This window comes from Osmerus eperlanus, chromosome 13 (genome assembly GCF_963692335.1).
Source record: "Osmerus eperlanus chromosome 13, fOsmEpe2.1, whole genome shotgun sequence".
Lineage (NCBI taxonomy): Eukaryota > Metazoa > Chordata > Actinopteri > Osmeriformes > Osmeridae > Osmerus > Osmerus eperlanus.
In genome coordinates this window covers 2,688,958-2,708,216 of record NC_085030.1, presented here as the reverse complement: position 1 = coordinate 2,708,216, position 19,259 = coordinate 2,688,958, and the positions used below count along the sequence as shown (strand labels likewise).

The following is a 19,259-nucleotide window of genomic DNA, read 5'->3' as shown; positions in this document are numbered from 1 at the left end:
AATGATTAAATGTAAATGTAAATGTCCACAGAAGCAATAAATCAGATTCCAAACTCTCCACCATGGCTAAGACCAAAGAGCTGTCCAAGGATGTTAGGGAGAAGAGATCTGACTTGCTCTGGTGAAAAGGGGCCGTTGTCGGCATTCCGTATTTTCCGCTAGGAGCCGTAAAAGTTGTATATATTATTTCAGTTAAATTTCTTGCATATTACAAAAGTTAGTGTTGAAGTCACTCAATATAATAAACAACATGTTTAGGATCACAGAATACTCGTATACCTAAGCTTCCAGTTCAGTTGTGGGCGCGTCAAGTAGGGCTGAACGATTAATTGCATTTGCGATAATATCGCGAAGTGACAAAACAAGATTTTGTAATCGCAAAGGCTGCGATTTTACTTTGGTGCACGACACGTTACACTTTACCTTGACCGTACGATGGCTTCAGGCTCGACAGAACCTGACACTACAGACACTTTGCCAATTTTGCCTTTAAAAAATATGCTGCGTAGTGTCAAGTATTGTGCAAAACCTGCCTGGCTAACACTGCTACCTCACAGGGCAACACCACCAACCTAATTCGGCCCTAAAAAAACACCACAAAGCAGGGCTCAAGTGTCACGCATTGAGCGTGACAGTCACTCATTTCGCTCCTTTGTCACGCACTCCCGCCACACATTGTATTTCTCACGCGGAAAAACTATTTATAATATATTTAATATGCCGCAGCGCTCAACCGATCAAAAAACAGAAAGGGGCTACACAATAGCCAATCAGAAAATAGCACTATTGTATCTGGGTAAGATTTAACTCAACAACCAATGAAAAAAGCATATCCTGGAATTGTTCACGTGATTCTGCTACAACATCTTCCGAAAGTTTCGTTCACCCACAGAGGAAACCACTGGAGCTCAAGCATCACTTTGAGCACAGAGTGGGCTAAGTCATGATCTCCTGTTTTAATGTTACAACACATTCACAACTTGTTTGACACAAACAATGACAACTTGACTGCTGTTAGAAAATGTTTCACAGATAATTAGCATCAGTTTTTCATGTGTCTGTAACTTAGCCAACAGTTTTACAGCCTGTTCACTGACAACACCTGCTCAGAACAAGTATTCTAGGCCTAGTCATATTTTCGTTATCACACGATGACTGACATTGTCACATTATAAACATCTCTCCAAATAGGCTTAATAATTTTATTAGCACTAAATACATTTAAGTGTATTGCATAGTTGATGTTATAGGTCACTTTTAAAATCATGTCATATTTTATAATTATATCCTGGCCATGGATGCATTAATCATTGCATCTGTCTTTCAAAGATGTCAGGTAAAAAGTAATTAATTAATTAATTGGGGTGGGGGGGCGGAATGTCACTCTTGCCTGTCTTCAAAACTTGAGAGCCCTGACAAAGCCATGTACGATGCATAGCTAAAATGCTGAACACCAGTGTGTTTCAACGCCTAACTCCATATTCATGTACGAAATTACTCAAGCAGTAACAGCATTCATCACGAAAGATATGATGCCCCTCGGTGATACACATACAGTAGGATCACTATGGCTGTCAGTGCTATTATGTTTCTGTTAGACTACTGACAGGATCAGAAATGTTCAGACAGTGTTTATTTTAATTTTAAGATTTAACCTTTAGATGCGTGAGTTCTAAATATTTCCGACAGTCCCCACAGCGCAAGGTTTTTTCTCACTCAAACGGTAGCTAGCTAGCTTGGTTAAGAAAGTACAACCCACATATTAGCCTACGTTTAGCTTTGATTTACCAAAATATTTTCGAAGAGGTACAGGCGGAATGTTTTCCTTAATTTTTCTGAACTTTGTGTGTAATGTTGCTGACTGGAGATCAGTAGTATATAGCCTATCTATATTTATTAATAATAAATCATATAATAATCGTATATAAAATCGCAATTGCAATATTAGTCAAATTAATCGCAATTAGCTTATTTTCTGAAATTGTTCAGCCCTAGCGTCAAGCGTGATTGATTTGGATCACGGTGCAGCCGGTTTTCACTAGGCTACTTTTAGCGCATTTGATAAATCAAGCCTATCTACAACAACTAGAAGGGCAAATAATAGACGGTTAACATTATGTCATAACAGAAGCAAACTCTACCCCTATTTCCCAACTCCATTCAGCAGGCTATCTTTCTAGCACAGTTCCCTAAATTGATCAGCCTAAAATAGCTGTAATGTGAAATGTAACGTATGTATGCTGTGTTTGTCTGTACAAAGTGCGATATCCCATCCCCCCCTCCTAATCATCAGTAGTTTTGTCAACTTTCAAGCATGCCTTCTGCTTACATTTTTATCATACATTTGTTTTAGCCTACATCCACAGACTAAATAGAATGAATAGGCAAATGTCAAAAAAAATACTGGGTGATAAAACACAAATCTAGGATAAGTCAAGAAAGCAGGATCCTGGAATTTGATAGAAGGCGAATATATATCTTTTTTTTTCTTCTCTGTGGTGAAATGATCGATGCTTCTAATGACTAACACAAAAACATCTAGCGAGGGTACAATTCCTGGGGAAATTGCCTTTTTATTTCTGGGGAAATAGTGGGGTGTGCTTGCGTCGGTTGCAGATGGGTATGTTTTCAGGTTGTGATATCAACACCCTGTATTTTTGTACGGCCTTCGACTGGTTAGCTCCTGCGATTCCCACACAGCAGAAGTCTAGTAGTTGGCTAGCTCTACAATTTACCGTGGCTAGGTCGGAATCTAGGAGCAAAACGGAACACAGCTGCCAGCTGTAGGTATATGCAGGTAGCAAAATGGTGTTCACTTCACTTAAGTACTGAACCAGACTATTTTACTTACTGTAATATAATCCTAAACCGTGCAACGATACAGCGACACAGCACATAAGCTTGAGTTCAAATACATTATTTAGGTGTCAGAAAAGTTGAAGATGTAACCCTTTATTCTCTATAGCAGGGATGCCAGGGTGAAATTTGGCAGTGGGCCAGATTTTTTTCAAGTGAGACCTCAGGGGGCCGGATTACACTTTCGGCCAAACACTGACTCAACACATGGATAGGTAGGCTATTTGAAACTATTCATGAAGGCCTACACATCAATAAGAAATTGCATTGGCACCAAAATATTCTCACAATGAGGCCTACAATTACATAGCCTAAAGCAGGAGACAGTTACCCTCTAAAAACGTACAATTTTCGTATCCATGCAAGTAGCCTACATTTATAAATTAGAAAAGCACATTTCCTGTAAATGACACAAGCGTAAACTGTTAATTGCTTTTATTATATTTATTTAAGGCCTGCACATGAAAACACTTCAGCTACTTGTCGAAGCCAGACACCTTTTAAGTTTCACCAGCTTGTCCATATCGGGGGACAGTTTCTGGGCAGTGGCTATTTTCATGAAATCATTCAGATGTCCATGAGTCAGGCGATTTGCGCACTTTCGACTTAATAGTATTCATCACGGAAAAGGCCTGCTCACATAAATATGTTGTCCCAAACATACAAAGTATTTTACCTGCAAAGGCCGTGAGCATTGGGTACTGTGGTGGCAAGGATTGATAGAATGATTCGATTGCAAGAGATGCGTAGTTATCCTTCAACGGTGCGCAACACTGCAGTTCCATTTGGATCGCCTCTGGGACCTCGGAATCGTGAATGGAGAGCGAAAAAGCGCAAACTCCTTTTCCAGTTCAGTAAAAACCGCAAATCGATTGTTAAACTCATGCCTGAGTCCGGAAAGCAAGTTTGCGTACTTGTCCATACTCTGATGATTGACAGGCTGAGATTTTAGACAGGGGAAGTGGGCTGCATTGCGCTTGGAGAGCTACGTCTTCCATAACTCGAGTTTACTTTGAAAAGCACGAACACTTTCATAATACTCTGTGACGAGTTTGTTGCGGCCCTGCATAGTAACATTCAACACATTTAGTTGTTCCCTAATGTCCACTAAAAAGGCAAGATCTCTGGTCCATTCTGGGTCGTCCAATTCCACCACAGGCTTCTTCCCTGCATGAACTCGGCTATCTCTGTGCGTAATTTGTAGAACTGTTTGAGCACTGCGCCTCGGCGTGATAGGGAAGGCCATGATGAATGTCGTTTTCCAATAAAAAAGCGTTGAATTGCCTATGGTTAAGTCCTCTGGCTCTGATCAAATTCACATTGTCAATAACAACACGCATGACATGGTCCATTTTCAGACTGTTGCAGCACAAAGCCTCTTGGTACATTATACAGTGAAAGTTCCAGAATACTTGCTCTAGATTAGCCGCATTTACCTTTTCTCTCAACTTCACAACTACTCCTACTTTTATTCCTATCATAGAAGGCGCACCGTCGGTAGCCACACTGACAGCGCGACTCCAGTCCACCTCCAGTTTGTCCAGGGCCCTGACAAGGCTAACAAACAAGTCGTTAGCTGTGGTGGTGTCTTCATTGGCATGACACAAACTCCTCAGTGACATTCAGGGAAACACCCCCCCCCCCCCCCTGAATAAATATCACTAATTGGGCTACATCAGTCACGTAAGTGCTCTCGTCGAGAGCAATAGAGAATGCGATGAATGACTTAACCTTGTCTTTTAGTTGACTCTTCAAATCACCAGAAAGTTCTTCAACTCTCTCCGTCACTGTAGGCCTCGATAAGCTTATGTTAGCTAAAGCTTGTCGCTTGTCAGGACACACTAGCTCGGCTGCCTTTAGCAGGCAGGTCTTGACAAATGCACCCTCTGAGAAAGGCTTGGATGCCTTAGCAATTTCCCAAGCGATGATGTAGCTTGCCTTCACTGCCCCTTAAAATGAAATGTATTGTCATTTATAGGTATAAGAAATTGAGACACTTCTCTTTCAGAAACGGTGAAATAAAAAACTAGAGAGGGTACCATTTCTGGGGAAATTGTAGGGTGTGCTTGCTTGCGTCGGTTGCACAGGGGTCCGTTTTATAATGACATTTTTACAACTGATATTTCTGTATATTTTATATAAAAATGCATAAGGCCTACTTATTATTTAAAGATTACATAGATTTAAAAGTATCTTTTTTTTGCTGCTCATTTACAACTCAAAATACGAGTGAAGTGTAGAATGAAATATGATCTTCTCATTTCCCCTGCAAGAGGCAGCCTCATAGCTGAATCAAAACGAAGAAATTTGGCAGACCGGTGTAAAAATTGACCTAATCTCTATGACTTAAACGTCCTTTTAAGTTTTCCCTTCTTGTGATATTTTCAGGCATTTAGCCTACTCATATTGCATTCATTCATTAATAAAGAACCCCCTTTGAAGATTATTCTACGACGTTACCGAAAGTAGATGTGGGCCTACTTCCTTAATAATATCAGCTAATATTGTACATTACATTTCACAATTGTGTTTCACATCACAAAGTAAAATGAGTAAATAGTTATCACCCTGGCCTCTTTGCTTGTGGCATTTCTGCAGCTGCCTTGCAGTAAAGCTATAGTTAGCCTAGCTATCCCCCAAGTTAACAGATGCGAAACGAATGTTCTGCTACATGTAGTCATGCGTGTTTTCGTGACGTTAGTGACGTAGTGACGTTAGACGTTAGTAACGTCAGTGACTGTGGCTAGCAAATTAGCCACCGTTAGCTTCACTTTTCGCCACAAAAACTTAACTTGAGCCTAAACCATGCAACGGAACGTAAATCCCAATAGAAGCAACTCAATCGCTACCAAGACGAAACTTTTGACACCTAGGTTGTCTATGTAGGCCAAATATTGACTAAGTTTTAGGGGGGCAAAAAGAATAATAATAATATATATGTGAGAGAACAAAGGTTGTGCCCTTGCCGAAGGCAAAGCACACCCAACTAAGAGTTGAAGAAGATATCATGTATAAAAATAAAACAAACCTTTGTGTGTAACCTCGACATTTGGAGAATACGGCTTGCTGTTTCTGTAGCGATGATGCTAGCTTGTTTAGCTTTTGAGTCCGAAGTTGCCCTGTGTACTCGCCGTATTTCTCGGCGTGGGTCTCGTAGTGTAGTGTTGTACTCTTTTGCTACAGCCACTTGTTGAGAAAAAATGAGGCACACGGGTTTGCCTCCTACTTCCCAAAATAAATACTTTTCTTTCCATCTATCCTGAAAGATGCAACCTTCAGTGTCGACCTTCCTCTTTTTTGATAACATCTCGATCAGCACTGCCGGCGCTGCTTCAGCTGAGGCGAGAAGTAGCAACAGACCAACTGACGGATTCCACCGAAAATTTAAATAAAAATAACATTTAAAATTATATTCTCCCCTTATCACCCGTGGGCCGGATGAGAGGTACAGTTGGGCCGGGTCCGGCCCGCGGGCCGTAACCCTGGCACCCCTGCTCTATAGAATGATACTGTGTTCAACATTCCATTTGTGCAGAGAGAAGCTACCTCTAAGTTAACTGTAGGCTTACTTAATCATAAGGGGGAAGGGTGAGCATTTGTTACTGACTAAGACTAGAGGATCTAGCACAAAAACTATCAGACAAACTGTTCTGCAAGTAATAAACTTCCTTGACTTCTTCGCCGACTGACTGGTCCCATCCACTATTTGCCAAAAATATCCATCCATGTTGACAAAAAGCAGCTACCTTATTGGTGTAGAACGATCACGTGTCGAACCGTGCCACCAAAATCCTATTACGCTCTGAAGAAACTAGTTCTGCATAAAACATAGACGCAACGATAATCGACTGGAATTTCAGCGACAAACTTTTTTTTGGTAGCTTAGCACGAATCGTTCTTTTTTATATGCTAAAGATTGTGTAGATGCCAGACTGTGGAGCGGGAATCATTTTCTAAGAGACTTTTCCTGGTTCACCTTGCAGCCTATTTGAAACAAGTTACTGTAACAACGTTGTCACCGGCAGTATTTCAGATGGAATCGCGATTCAAACAGTACCATCTGCAAACTGAAAATATGCCCCCAACAACGTAAATAAGCTTTAAATCTATTTAGGGAGAAATGGCTAATTCAAAAGAAGTTTGCTACGAGCAAGCTAGTTGCGGTGGCTAGCCAAACTTCACTGAGTGAGGGGATTGTTTGAAAGCGCCGGAAAAGAGAATGTTTGTTTTGACAAAGTTTAGGCTGTGGCACTGAAGCCAGCGACGCACCACACAAGCTTGAGTTTAAACTTTACATACATTCTTTAATGTGACATTACTTACTGTACATGCAAGTCTTGATTTGCTTAAATGTACATGTATGATGCTGCTAGTAGTAGCAAAGAGTCAATATAAGTTCTTTGGTAGTAGTACACCACGGCACGATACGATACTCGCTGTGCAACAGCACATCAATCCATGCGTCGTTGCTAACGTGTGCTGACGTAGATAGCACTGAGTACCCTTCGTCGACTAAAGGCACTTTTTTGCCACAAAAACTTTGTAACCTCCTAAACCGTGCAACGGAACGTAAATAAAAATACAAGCAACGCAATCGAGACCAAGACAAACATTTTGACACAGGCGTTGTCTATGTAGTCCAAATATTGACTGATCCTTAGGGGGGTGAAAATAAACAATAATAAATAATAAATATATATGTGAGAGAACAAAGGTTGTGCCCTTGCCGAAGGCAAAGCACACCCAATAAATATACATGAGAGAGAACAATGGTTGTGCTCTTGCCGAAGGCAAGCACACCCAATTACACCCTGTCTGAAGGCGTGAAAAGGTCTAGAATCTAGGTCTATGGATTTCTCTGCTAGAGAATTCCATGTTTACCAACATTCAGCTACGTTTATCTTCTTAAACTATTTTCAGATTTCAATGTATGACACATAATTTGAAATCTTACAATCTGCACTTTCACAGTCCACACTCCACTCCACTCCACACAAATTGGAGTGGAGTGGAGTGTGGACTGTGAAAGTGCAGATTGTAAGATTACCTTGGCCGACAACGGCCCCTTTTCACCAGAGTGTGATCTGCGCTTTAAGCACGCACATACACACTGTACTCATGAGTCAGACATGTAATTCTCAGACAGACCGGGTTTGGTTTGTAGTTCTACATGCCCATTTGTGTATAGATTGTGTATTCAGTAGTGACTGTGATTTGGCAGGGTATGAGACGATAAATATGGCAATGTTAGCTGCAACTTGTGTCTTGTTAGTTACTTGTGTCCTTAGTGTCACTCTTATTCCCTACTGTCTCTCTGAACACTATGACCTCCTCCCTATCTTTGACCTTGCATCTACAACCCCCCCCCCCCCCCCCCCTTCCTCCCAGACGGAGTTTCGCGGGCTGGTTCTGCCCTATTCAACGAGCTGCGAAACGCTGTGTTTGGGAAAGTGGCTCAGAATTCCATCAGGCGCATTGCCAAAAACGTCTTCCTGCACCTGCATAACCTTGACCTAGGCTTTCACCTGAGCCGCCAGACAGGGGCGCTGTCCAAAGCCATCGACAGAGGCACCCGCGGCATCTCCTTTGTGCTCAGCGCCCTTGTGTTTAACCTTGGGCCCACCATGTTCGAGATGGGCCTCGTCAGTGCAATTCTGGTGGGTACAGAAGGGCAACAACTACAGGCAGGAAGTGCGGTAGACAAGGGTATGGTAGGAGTAGATGGTCAACCTGGGCCTCCATAGCACCATCCTAGTACAAAAAGCTAGAGCGGTCAGCTGTCATGGACGGCAACTCGGTACAGGTTAAGGTTAAAGTTAGTCTTAACCACAGTTAGGGCACAGAGCTGCAAACACCAATATTGTTTATGGATTCAAAAGAAAAAACGGAGAGAGAAACAAGAAACTGCATCCAGCCTGTTCTCTTATGTTTATACAATGATATGATATTCTCCAAGTTACCCCATAGAGCCAGATGGTACAACTATTGCTTGTCAGATGGGTCAGACTTTTATGGTCTCACTTCCAGTCAGGAAGGTAGATACTGCAAAAAATATATAATTCCAGGCCTTTTTGCCTACTCAGCAGTCCACAGAGTTTAGTGGTGATGAGTCTCAATATGTATGAATATATCAGACTTTTTATATAGAAACATTTGGTGTTCTAATTTGGTTGTTGGACTCATTTACTGAACGTCAGTTTATTCACACTACTATACGTAGCTAATTACATCCCTACTTGATTTCCCCCTCTTTTTTTCTCTCCATCTTGTATTTTTGCTTCCGCTGTTGTCTTTTATCTTCAGTATTATAAGTGTGGAGGCCATTTTGCTGCGGTTACCCTGGGTACCCTAGGTGCATACACTGCATTTACAATCGCAGTCACACAGTGGAGGTAAGTTGTATTATCGTTATTCTATAGTATACTTTTAACCAGGCTATTCAAAGATAATGATTCGCCTGTTTATAGGGGCTGTTTCTGCAGCTCAATCTTGCTAAATATGAACTATTGTAAATTGACATGGGAATAAATAGGGACACCAAAAGAGTAGGGTGTTCAGCAGATTCCACCTGACTTGTGCAGTAGTCATATTGTCCATCAGTCATTCATCTTGTTTTTCAGGACTCGTTTTAGGATAGAAATGAACAAAGCTGATAATGAGGCAGGAAATGCTGCCATCGACTCCCTCCTGAACTATGAGACTGTCAAGGTGAGACTCCAATCATCCCCCCTTTTCTCTCCTTTCTCCCCTTCATATCCAATGTCAATGGTCAAGAGCTGTGTTCAAACCAAACATCAACCTCGCTACGTTTAAACACATGCTTGTAACACGTTGTTGAGTCTTTTGAAGATATCTCTCTAATCATGCTAGGTAGTGTTGTCACGATACCAAAATGTGGACTTCGATACTGATACCAAGTGTAATATCGCGGTACTCAATACTGAAACGATACTAATGATTTTATTGAAATGGAGTAATTTGACAAGGGTTTAGTCTTTTATTTTCAATTGGAACTTTTTACAATGTGTATAGAAATGTAAGCATAAATAATATGGTTCTATTAGAGACTGTGGTAAAGATTAAACTTGTTATACATAATGATAATTGTAAAATAATGAATAAAACGACTTTTCTAGGTGTGCTTCTCAGGAGTAAATCCTAGTGCGTAACTGGGGGGGTGGTGATGTTGTTCCTCTTATGTCATTTCACAGAACATTTTTGAACTTTTGGAAGACAAGTTGTTGGTTGGTTTATAATTTCTTTTTTTATAACATGAACAAACAACACAAATGCTAGCCAAAAAAAAAGATTTGTATTTCTGAAAAAAAAAATTCTAAAGTGGCTTTTGAACCGGCTATTATCCATCTATTAGTTCCTTTCTCTAACCCAGGGGTGTCAAACTCATTTCGGTTCAGGGGCCACATACAGCGCTATCTGATCTCAAGTGAGCCGAGCCAGTAAAATAATTTCAAAATAACCTATAAATAACGTCAACTTTAGCTTTGTTTTTCAATATTATGCCTTAATTTATCATTTAGCCTACATATGTGCATTATAACTCACAGATCACAGTGGATCTACAAAGGCACAAAACATTTATTCACAGATAGGCCTATGGAACTGAAAACATTGCATTTCACTTTGATTAAAACAATTTGTTTATTTTAATGTACAGTAGATACATTTTCACATCTGATCACCTGAATTATGACACTATTCACAAACTAAGGTGGGAGCTATGAAGAACGTTATCACCCTGCCTTGTAAATGTATTAAATTTGTACATTTCAAAAACCCATAAAGGTGATAGCAGTGCATGAGCAATAGTGTTACACCAGACCAAACTATTTTGTGCTGAAGCTGCTGACAGATATTATACTGCACAATGTTCATGGTCTTTAAATATTACCTTTCCACAGTAAATGTTATTTTTCACAGAACTGTATTCTTCAGTGCAAAACATCTCTTAAATAGCATTACAGGAATTAGACTTGACCCACTCGCTGTTTAACCCCCTCCCCTCTCTTTCCTGTCACTGCGGCCTTCCGGCTGCTCCTGAAACTGGGCATATTTTAGCCTTCACGATTGCATCAATATCAGCAGCCAATTTCATAATTTCATTTAAGTGCTTGTGTGTTAGCCTTGAGCACAGCTTTGTTTTATTGATGTTCATCACAGAGAAAACCTGTTCACAAAAATAGGTAGTACCAAACATGCATAAAACCTTTGCAGCCAGGGCTGTTAATTTGGGGCACCCTGGCAAGAGATACTGATAAAATGTGTCCAAGCCCACCGAGGCCAATTTGTCCTTCATACCTGAATCACACTGCAAGTCAATTATTTCGAGTTGGATGTCAGCGGGCAGATCAGAAGCCTTGACTGTGAATGGCGAGTGAAAAACTGCAAATTCTGTCTCAAGTTCACTGAAGACTTGAAACCGTCGCTCAAACTCCCGCAGCAATCCTGTAATCTTGTCTTTGTATTGATCCATGTCAGCATTAAGTCCGGTGGCACGCACATCTCTTAGACAAGGGAAATGAGCGGTGTCACCACTAGATAGTTGTGTCTCCCAAAGTGACAGTTTCAACTTGAATGTGCGTATGCTGTCATAATACTGAGTGACAACTTTTTTGCGGCCCTGCAACTGAGAAGACTGTCAAACTGACGGTGATTAAGACCTCTTGCTCGGATGAAATTAACAGTGCGGACAACCACCTCCATGACATGATCCATTTTTAATGATTTGCAACACAATGCTTCCTGGTGTAAATAATATGAAATGTCCAAAAATCTTGTCCTCCATTTGTGGCCTGTACTTTTTCTCTGAATTTTGTCACAACGCCTGCTTTTCTCCCGATCATTGATGGCGCACCATCTGTAACCAGGCTGACGGCACGGGACCAGTCCACTCCGACCCTGTCCAGCGCTCCAACGAGAGAGCTGATAATGTCATCCGCTGTTGTAGTATCCGTCATGGGTACCAACCCAAGGAACTCCTCGGTGACTCTCAAAGTCTCATCAACACCACAAATGAATATGGCCAGTTGAGCAACATGTGTAATATCGGTGCTCTCATCAATTGCAGCCGAAAATGCAACAAATAACTTGACTTTGTGATTCATTTGGCTGTCCAAGTCTGCCGAGAGATCTGAAATTCTATCTGCGACAGTGTTCCTGGTTAGGCTAATGTTGGCAAAGGCCTGTCGCTTTTCAGGGCACACTATTTCTGCAGCCTTCAGCATGCATTTTTTCACGAACTCACCTTCAGAAAATGGCTCGTTTCCTAACGCTATTTCCTTAGCAATAAGGTAGCTAGCTTTCATCGCTGCATCACTGACCTCTCAGCTACGTGTAAAAACAGACTGATGTTTCTTCAGACCTGCTAACAATTCATTTATCTTCTCTATTCTCAGTTGTCCTCGCAAATGGTTTTATTTTTCACCATGATGAGTCTCATAGTGGCGCCGAATATTATATTCCTTGAGCACTGAAACTTGCTGATTACACACCAAGCACACAGATTTCCCATTAACTTCTGTGAATAAATAAGAATCAGTCAATTTTTCTTGGAAAACTCTTCTCCTTTTTGACAAAGACATTGTGGTAATGAGGGTGCAACCGTGGGTGATTTTGACAACGAGCTTAATAACGATAAGGCAAGATTGCCAGCACGTGCTGTTTATTTCCGGATCTCTCGTTATGTCAGTGCGACCTCTGCTGGACAAATTTGGAATATCTGTTCCTTATTTTAAATTTTGGATGTCGTCTCGCGGGACGGATTTAACCATCCAGCGGGCCGGTTTTAGCCCGCGGGCCGTATGTTTGACACCCCTGCTCTAACCACTGGGATACCTAGCGGAACATTTGCACTTATCCTTGATCTTTGCCTTGGGCAATCGAAATCCAGGATCAGTTCAATGTTTAAAAAATAAAATAATGACTGATTAGATACAGATAGGAGTTTCCATCTTCTCCAAAATCAAACATTACTAAATCATTGTAAAATAAATTTAACAAATGTAATTACTGTCCCTTTGTACTTTATCCCGAGGCTGGGGACATTTGGGTGTTGTAGCAGCAGAGAGACATGCAAAAGATAGGGCTAATAAAATTATGAATACAAATGGACAAATAGTAAACATAATATAAAACAACTATATATAAACTATTAAGCAATAAAACACCTTAAGAATATTGTCACATATTGGCCCTGTATGATCTCTTTCCCTGCCTGATCCCCACTTTCAGCTCTTTCGACACTTCTCATCTCATCACCTTCTCTTCTCGTTCAACAGAGGATTCAGATTGCTGGTAATCCAGTGTTTATTATGAGGCAAACGGCCAACTCAAAATGTAATTTTGATGGCAGACCTTAATACAGGGTTCCCGCAGGGTCTTACAAAGTCTAAAATTCTGAACTTTAAATTAAAGGACTTAAAACGTCTTAAAAACTGCCAGATTTTCATCCCAGGTCTTAAATTTCATTAACCCTTGTGCTGCCTTCGGGTCACATGACCCAAAGGTTCACAACGAACCATCGTTGTGTTTACCCAATTTTACCCAATACAAAAACAAATAAATAGCATTTTCTTTTAACCTTCGCAATGTGGGGGGTCTGAGACAGCCCGACGGTTAAAAGAAAATTCCTCACTTTGTTTTTGTATGCGGTAAAGTTGTCGCAATACGACGGTGGGTCACAATGACTGATGGGTCTGAATGACCCGAAGATAACACAAGGGTTAAGTCAGGTCTAAAAAAGTTTTACTCTCGTGCATTTCCAGAAACGCTGGCCGCAGAAAGTTATTACAATGTAGAAAAAAAGTTGTAGCCTACAAAGCGGACCTCTAGAGTCTTTGCTACAAACAAAACCAACAGAACGCTGCCCTCAGAACGTTGGTTCTGTGTGTTTGTAGTTCTTTCTGGGTGATATTGGTGTTGGTACGTACGCTGTGATAAAACTACAAATCCCGTGATAAATGCAATACCTGCCCGCGAAATACGTCTGCATCTCAGAGTTTGTTAAAGTTTGGCTACGTGTGGAAAATGGGGAAAGTATACATTCATCGAGACATTGCTCGCTGCAAACTTTGCCCCAAAAATATTCAATTAGGTTACTAATGTGATTGCTTTATCTGTAAATTAAATTTATGCTTTTTCAATGACTGAATTCATTGAAATAAAAAGATTTCTTTTTTTGGTAATGCGTCGTGTTGGTTTTAAAATTTAAATCTTTATGGTCTTAAAATGTCTTAAAAAGGTCTTAAATTTGACTTACTGAAACCTGCAAGAACCCTGTTAATAATGCACATTCTGACGGCCAGGGGCGGACTTACCCATTAGGCAAACTAGGCAACCGCCTGGGGCCCCCAGCTGCCAGGGGGCCCCTTGAAAGACTCCATAAAAATACTATATGATCAATAATGACTATAATAATACAAATCAATTAAGTCATAACCTTCCCCAAAAATATCAACAAAGAGCGTTTATTCTATTTGTGTAAACGCAGGCTTCCCCTCCCACCCGATACTACTGTGGACTATTCCATCGATTGCAGCAACTGCGCAGCAAAGCACGCAATTTCAGTTGGTTAATGCAAAAAAAAAGAAATGCTAAATGAAACGGAACTCCCCGAGCGGAGCACAAAAGAGAAAGACAAAAGAGGAGAGTAAACAAGTAGTTGCCAAACTGAAACTACTGAAGGAAATGTCATTTTTCTCTCCACTGGTATCCAATGATGCAGCAGCTAGCACAAGTGCTGCTCAGTGAAGTTTGGCTAGCAACAGCAGCTAGGCTAGCTTTCTTTAGCACAATTTACCGCTAGCTAGATAACGACCCATTTATTTGAATATGGTGTGTTGGAGCAGGGAAACATCTAAAACATGCAGGACAGGTGGTACTTGAGGACCGGTTTGAGAACCACTGTTCTAGGGGATTCAAAATCCAGGTACTTTCCATCATAGACAATTCTCCCATATTAGGCCCACTCTGACCTTGAACAGCCAGCTGTAGTAGGCTCCTGGGCATAAGGCCACAAATGTCTCATAAGTTATAGCTGGGCTTCCTGGTTCTTTATGGAAGCACAGACATGTTCTTCTACCCCACATATTCTTCTCCCCCACTCAGCCCCTAATTATCCAAATCTTAATATTTGGGCTTTATTTCTTCTACCATTGTCTAAGGATAACAATAATCAGTCAACAGCTTTGCATCTGGTTTCCGATAATATAGCACGTACTAAAAGTGATTACAAGTTTCATTAAATCCATAATCATTACCCATCTTCATAATTACAACAGTGTGATGTTTTTACTACAACACCGCCTAAATAAGTGTCAGTCAGCAGATGGTACTGTTTGAATCGCGATTCCATCTGAAATACTGCCGGTGACAATGTTGTTACAATAGCTTGTTTCAAAGGGGGTTCTTAATGAATTAATGCAATATGAGTAGGCTAAAAGCTTGAAAATATCGCTAGAAGGGAAAAACTTGCCATAGGTGTCATAGAGGTTAGGACCGTTTTACACCGGATTGCCCAATATCTTCGTTTGATCCAACTTTTCAACTGAGGCTGCTATAGCTTATCACTATTCCCTCTTGCAGGGGAAATGAGAAGACAACCGTTTCATTCTACACTTCACTTTTTGTATTTTGAATTGTAAATGAGCAGCAACAAATGTATGCTTTTAAATCTATGCAATCTTCATAAATAGTGTAGGCATACGCATTTTAATGTAAAATATACAGAAATATCAATTGTAAAAATTAGTTAATAAACGGACCCATCCTCAACCGACGCTAGCAAGCACACCTTACAATTTCCCCAGAAATGGTACCCTCTCTAGTTATTATTAATTATTATATTAATAATTATTATATGGATTGAAACCAGTGAGAATAGGAGTTAAGGGGGCCCCATGCCTGTCTTCGCCTGGAGCCCCCAAATCACTAAATCCGCCACTGCTGACGGCATTTGCAGTGCCCGTGTCTTGACATGGTTGAACTAAGAAGCTCTTAGCGTTAAGAGCTTCTTAACGAATCTGGCAAACGCGGCCAATGCCATTACAATGATTTTAAGGGTGTGAGTGTTATCAGACCCTACGTTTTACCGTATTTTTCGGACTATAAGTCGCTCCGGAGTATAAATTGCATCAGTCAAAAAATGTTAAATGAAGAGGAAATAAACATATAAGTCGCACTGGACTATAAGTCTCATTTATTTCGAAATTTATGACACAAAATCCAAGACCAAGAACAGACATTTCATCTGGAAAGGCAAGTTATTCAACTACACAATACCACACAGAACAACAGGCTGAATAGGTGTCCGGTATGTTAACGTAACACATTAACAGTTATTCAGCTACACGATAGCATAAAGGCAGGGGTCGTCAAGTTTGATCAAAAGTGAGATCCACCGAGACGAGCTTTCACGTGTGTTTGCGTCTATTGTTGCTAGTCACGAACGTACGGTCGCAGAGAACCTTCACTCGTGCGACCATTAATGAATACAATGTTAGCAGGACAACTTGGCTTGCGTTGCCTTCTCAGCGTGAGAAATGCTAGGTGTGGCGTGAGAACGCGTGAAAGGGCTGAAATGCGTGTGTCTCACGGTCAATGCGTGAGGCTTGAGAACCCTGAATAAAGAACATACCTGGGAGGCTGAATAGGCTAAATTAACATAACAAGCTAGCGAGTCCAACAAGCAAGTTACCGGTAAGCTAGTTCACCAAGCTCCCGATCTCATTCCACATTATTGAATCCGTTGAACTCGTTGGTTACATTTAGTCATTTAGCAGACGCTCTTATCCAGAGCGACTTACAGTAAGTACAGGGACATTCCTCCGAGGCATGTAGGGTGAAGTGCCTTGCCCAATGACACAACGTCATTTCGCAGGGCCAGGAATCAAACTGGCAACCTTCTGATTAATAGCCCGATTCCCTAACTGCTCAGCCATCTGACCGGTTCATGTCAGTCAATATGAATTAATATTTAGAAACATGTTAAATTATATATATTTTGATATATAAGTCGCACCTGACTACAAGTCGCCGGACCAGTCAAACTATGAAAAAAGTGTGATTTATAGTCCGGAAAATATGGTATATTTATTCTATTTTGTTGTTGTAAATGAAAAAAACTTAAGAATAATCTTTTATTATGATTATTCTACGAGCAGGCAGATGTGGCGAACATAATATTTGTACATTTACCCCAAAATGGCGTCTCAGCATATCATTGCACTCTTGATGTTCTACTGTATGGACATTTGTATAAACAAAGTTTTTAGCGTGTCAATAGTATGTGTAAACATTATTTGGTCAACGAATGTTCGAATGGGTAAAGCTTAATGACTTCCTGTCTCTCTTTCTCCAGAGTTCTCCCCTTAATAGCAAAGAGTTTAGTATGAACTAGAAATAACGTTTTATTGTTGCTTAATGGCATAGAAACACACCCATTCGTCTGGTGCATCTTGTTTTGCTTGATCATCCAGAGTTTCTTCAACTTATTTAGAGTCAACATGTGGAAAAGTCCAATTTATTGGGCATGGTTTGGAAAGGCACACACCTGTCTGAGGTCGCACAGTTGAAAATGCACATCAGAGCAAAAACCAAGCCAGGTTGGTCTAAGGCAGTGGTTCTTAACCCTGGTCCTCAAGTACCCCCTGTCCTGCATGTTTTAGATGTTTCCCTGTTTCAACACACCTGATTCAAATGAATGGTCATTAACAGGCTTCTGCAAAATTATATTATAAGTTTAGCTAGCTTTCAAATCCTGAGGATAGCCTACTGTAGCAGACCTTTGTATGTGACAACGGACAAGGGTGTTTTGTCCCTCGGGAGTTGCCGTAGGCTTGATGCTTAAAGCATTACGTGAAATCAGTGAGGGCTGTTCGAATGGCGATGTCAAGAAGAGCAGTGGTAAAATACAAGTTATGAAAAGAGACCGCGTCCGTGTCTTATTGTCCACACTATCATATACAATTACATCTAAAACGAACTTACAAAGAGCTTGGTTAGACTACCAAAGTTGAATTAGTAATGTTGTTAGCGATGCTAGTGTTATTTTGCTAGCTATCCTAGCCTATAACATTTCACTGGGTTTGCAGCAGTTTGATTAACTGAAATTATTATGAAATGTTATGTTCTACTAGCCATTTGCCTACTTTAGCAAGTCACTGTATTTCCAAGCCCTGATAGTGTAACTGAGAAAACATTAAATAATTCCTCTTTCAAGTAATAAGCCCCCGTTCAAGTGTTGAGCATATAATTAGCTGCACAGTCAGTAGAAATCTTGAGAGAAGCCACTTGTTTGTTCTAAAACCGGACTATAAGCCACTTCGAAATATAAGCAGCACAAACACAAGAAAACTGTAAAATCGGAGTACATGCCGCGGCTTATTTTCCGTAAAATACTGTAACTACCCATTCATTAGAATCAAGTGTATTGGAGCAGGGAAACATCTAAAACGTGCAGGACAGGGGGTACTTGAGGAGCAGGGTTGAGAACCACTGGTCTAAGGCAGGGGTGTCAAATCCTGGTCCTCAGGGGCCGCTGTCCTGTATGTTTTAGATGTTTCCCTGCTCCTGCACACCTGATTCAAATGAATGGTCGTTATAACAACTCATTCATTTGAATCAGGTGTGTTGCGGCCCCTGAGGACCAGGATTCGACACCCCTGGTCTAAGGAATCTAGAGGAGGGTGCTGAAAATGATCTGCAACAGTGAGGATCCTGAAGAACATCATAAATTCTCAAACTCTAACCACTGAATTTTTAAAATGAAATGAAAAAGTGAATGGGGTTTAAAAAGTGCAATCATCTTTGTCTTACTATCCAAAAGCCCTTCATTGGATACATATATGGTTTGTGGTACAGCTGCAGTATGTCATCAGCTATGTCATTGTTACCCTTATCTCTGATGTTATGAATGTTTTTGCTGTGTTATTTTGGAACAAATGTGTCAGTGCAGCTGGATTTGGCATCAAGCCTTGGAGAGTGTGCTGTATATGTAATAAGATATCGCCCACTCAGAAATCTGTTCCATTTTGACTAAGGGGCTTGTTCAGAACCTGAGCCCTATTCCTCTCACTATCTCTGTCTTGTTTGCTTTCTCTCTCCTCTTTTTTCTCTAGTTCTCCTTCCTTCTAGTTCTCTCTCCTTCTTTTCTGGTCTCCCGGTGATCCAGCCTCTGTTGAAAGTCAATCAACTTCTCGTTTGCATTGTGGGAAATAAACTTGACCAGATGAATCCTAGATACATAGAGACTTATAATTTATATATATATATATTAGTGCTGTCAAACGATTAAAATATTTAATCGCATTAATGTCATAGTTAACTCGCACATTTTAATCTATTCTAAATGTCCCTTGATTTCTTTTTGTCCCATAATTTTTTCTAAT

General features: G+C 40.6%; 1 protein-coding gene across 3 annotated transcripts in view; it reads left to right on the top strand.

Moving 5' to 3' along the window:
* Positions 1-19,259, top strand: part of abcb7 (ATP-binding cassette, sub-family B (MDR/TAP), member 7) — a 78,171-nt gene that overhangs the window by 12,471 nt on the left and 46,441 nt on the right. For all 3 annotated transcript variants that reach the window (XM_062475801.1, XM_062475802.1, XM_062475800.1), the window contains 3 exons: positions 8,245-8,513; positions 9,160-9,248; positions 9,477-9,564. In XM_062475801.1, coding sequence (XP_062331785.1) covers positions 8,245-8,513; positions 9,160-9,248; positions 9,477-9,564 — 446 coding nt within the window. The remainder of the gene's footprint in view (positions 1-8,244; positions 8,514-9,159; positions 9,249-9,476; positions 9,565-19,259) is intronic.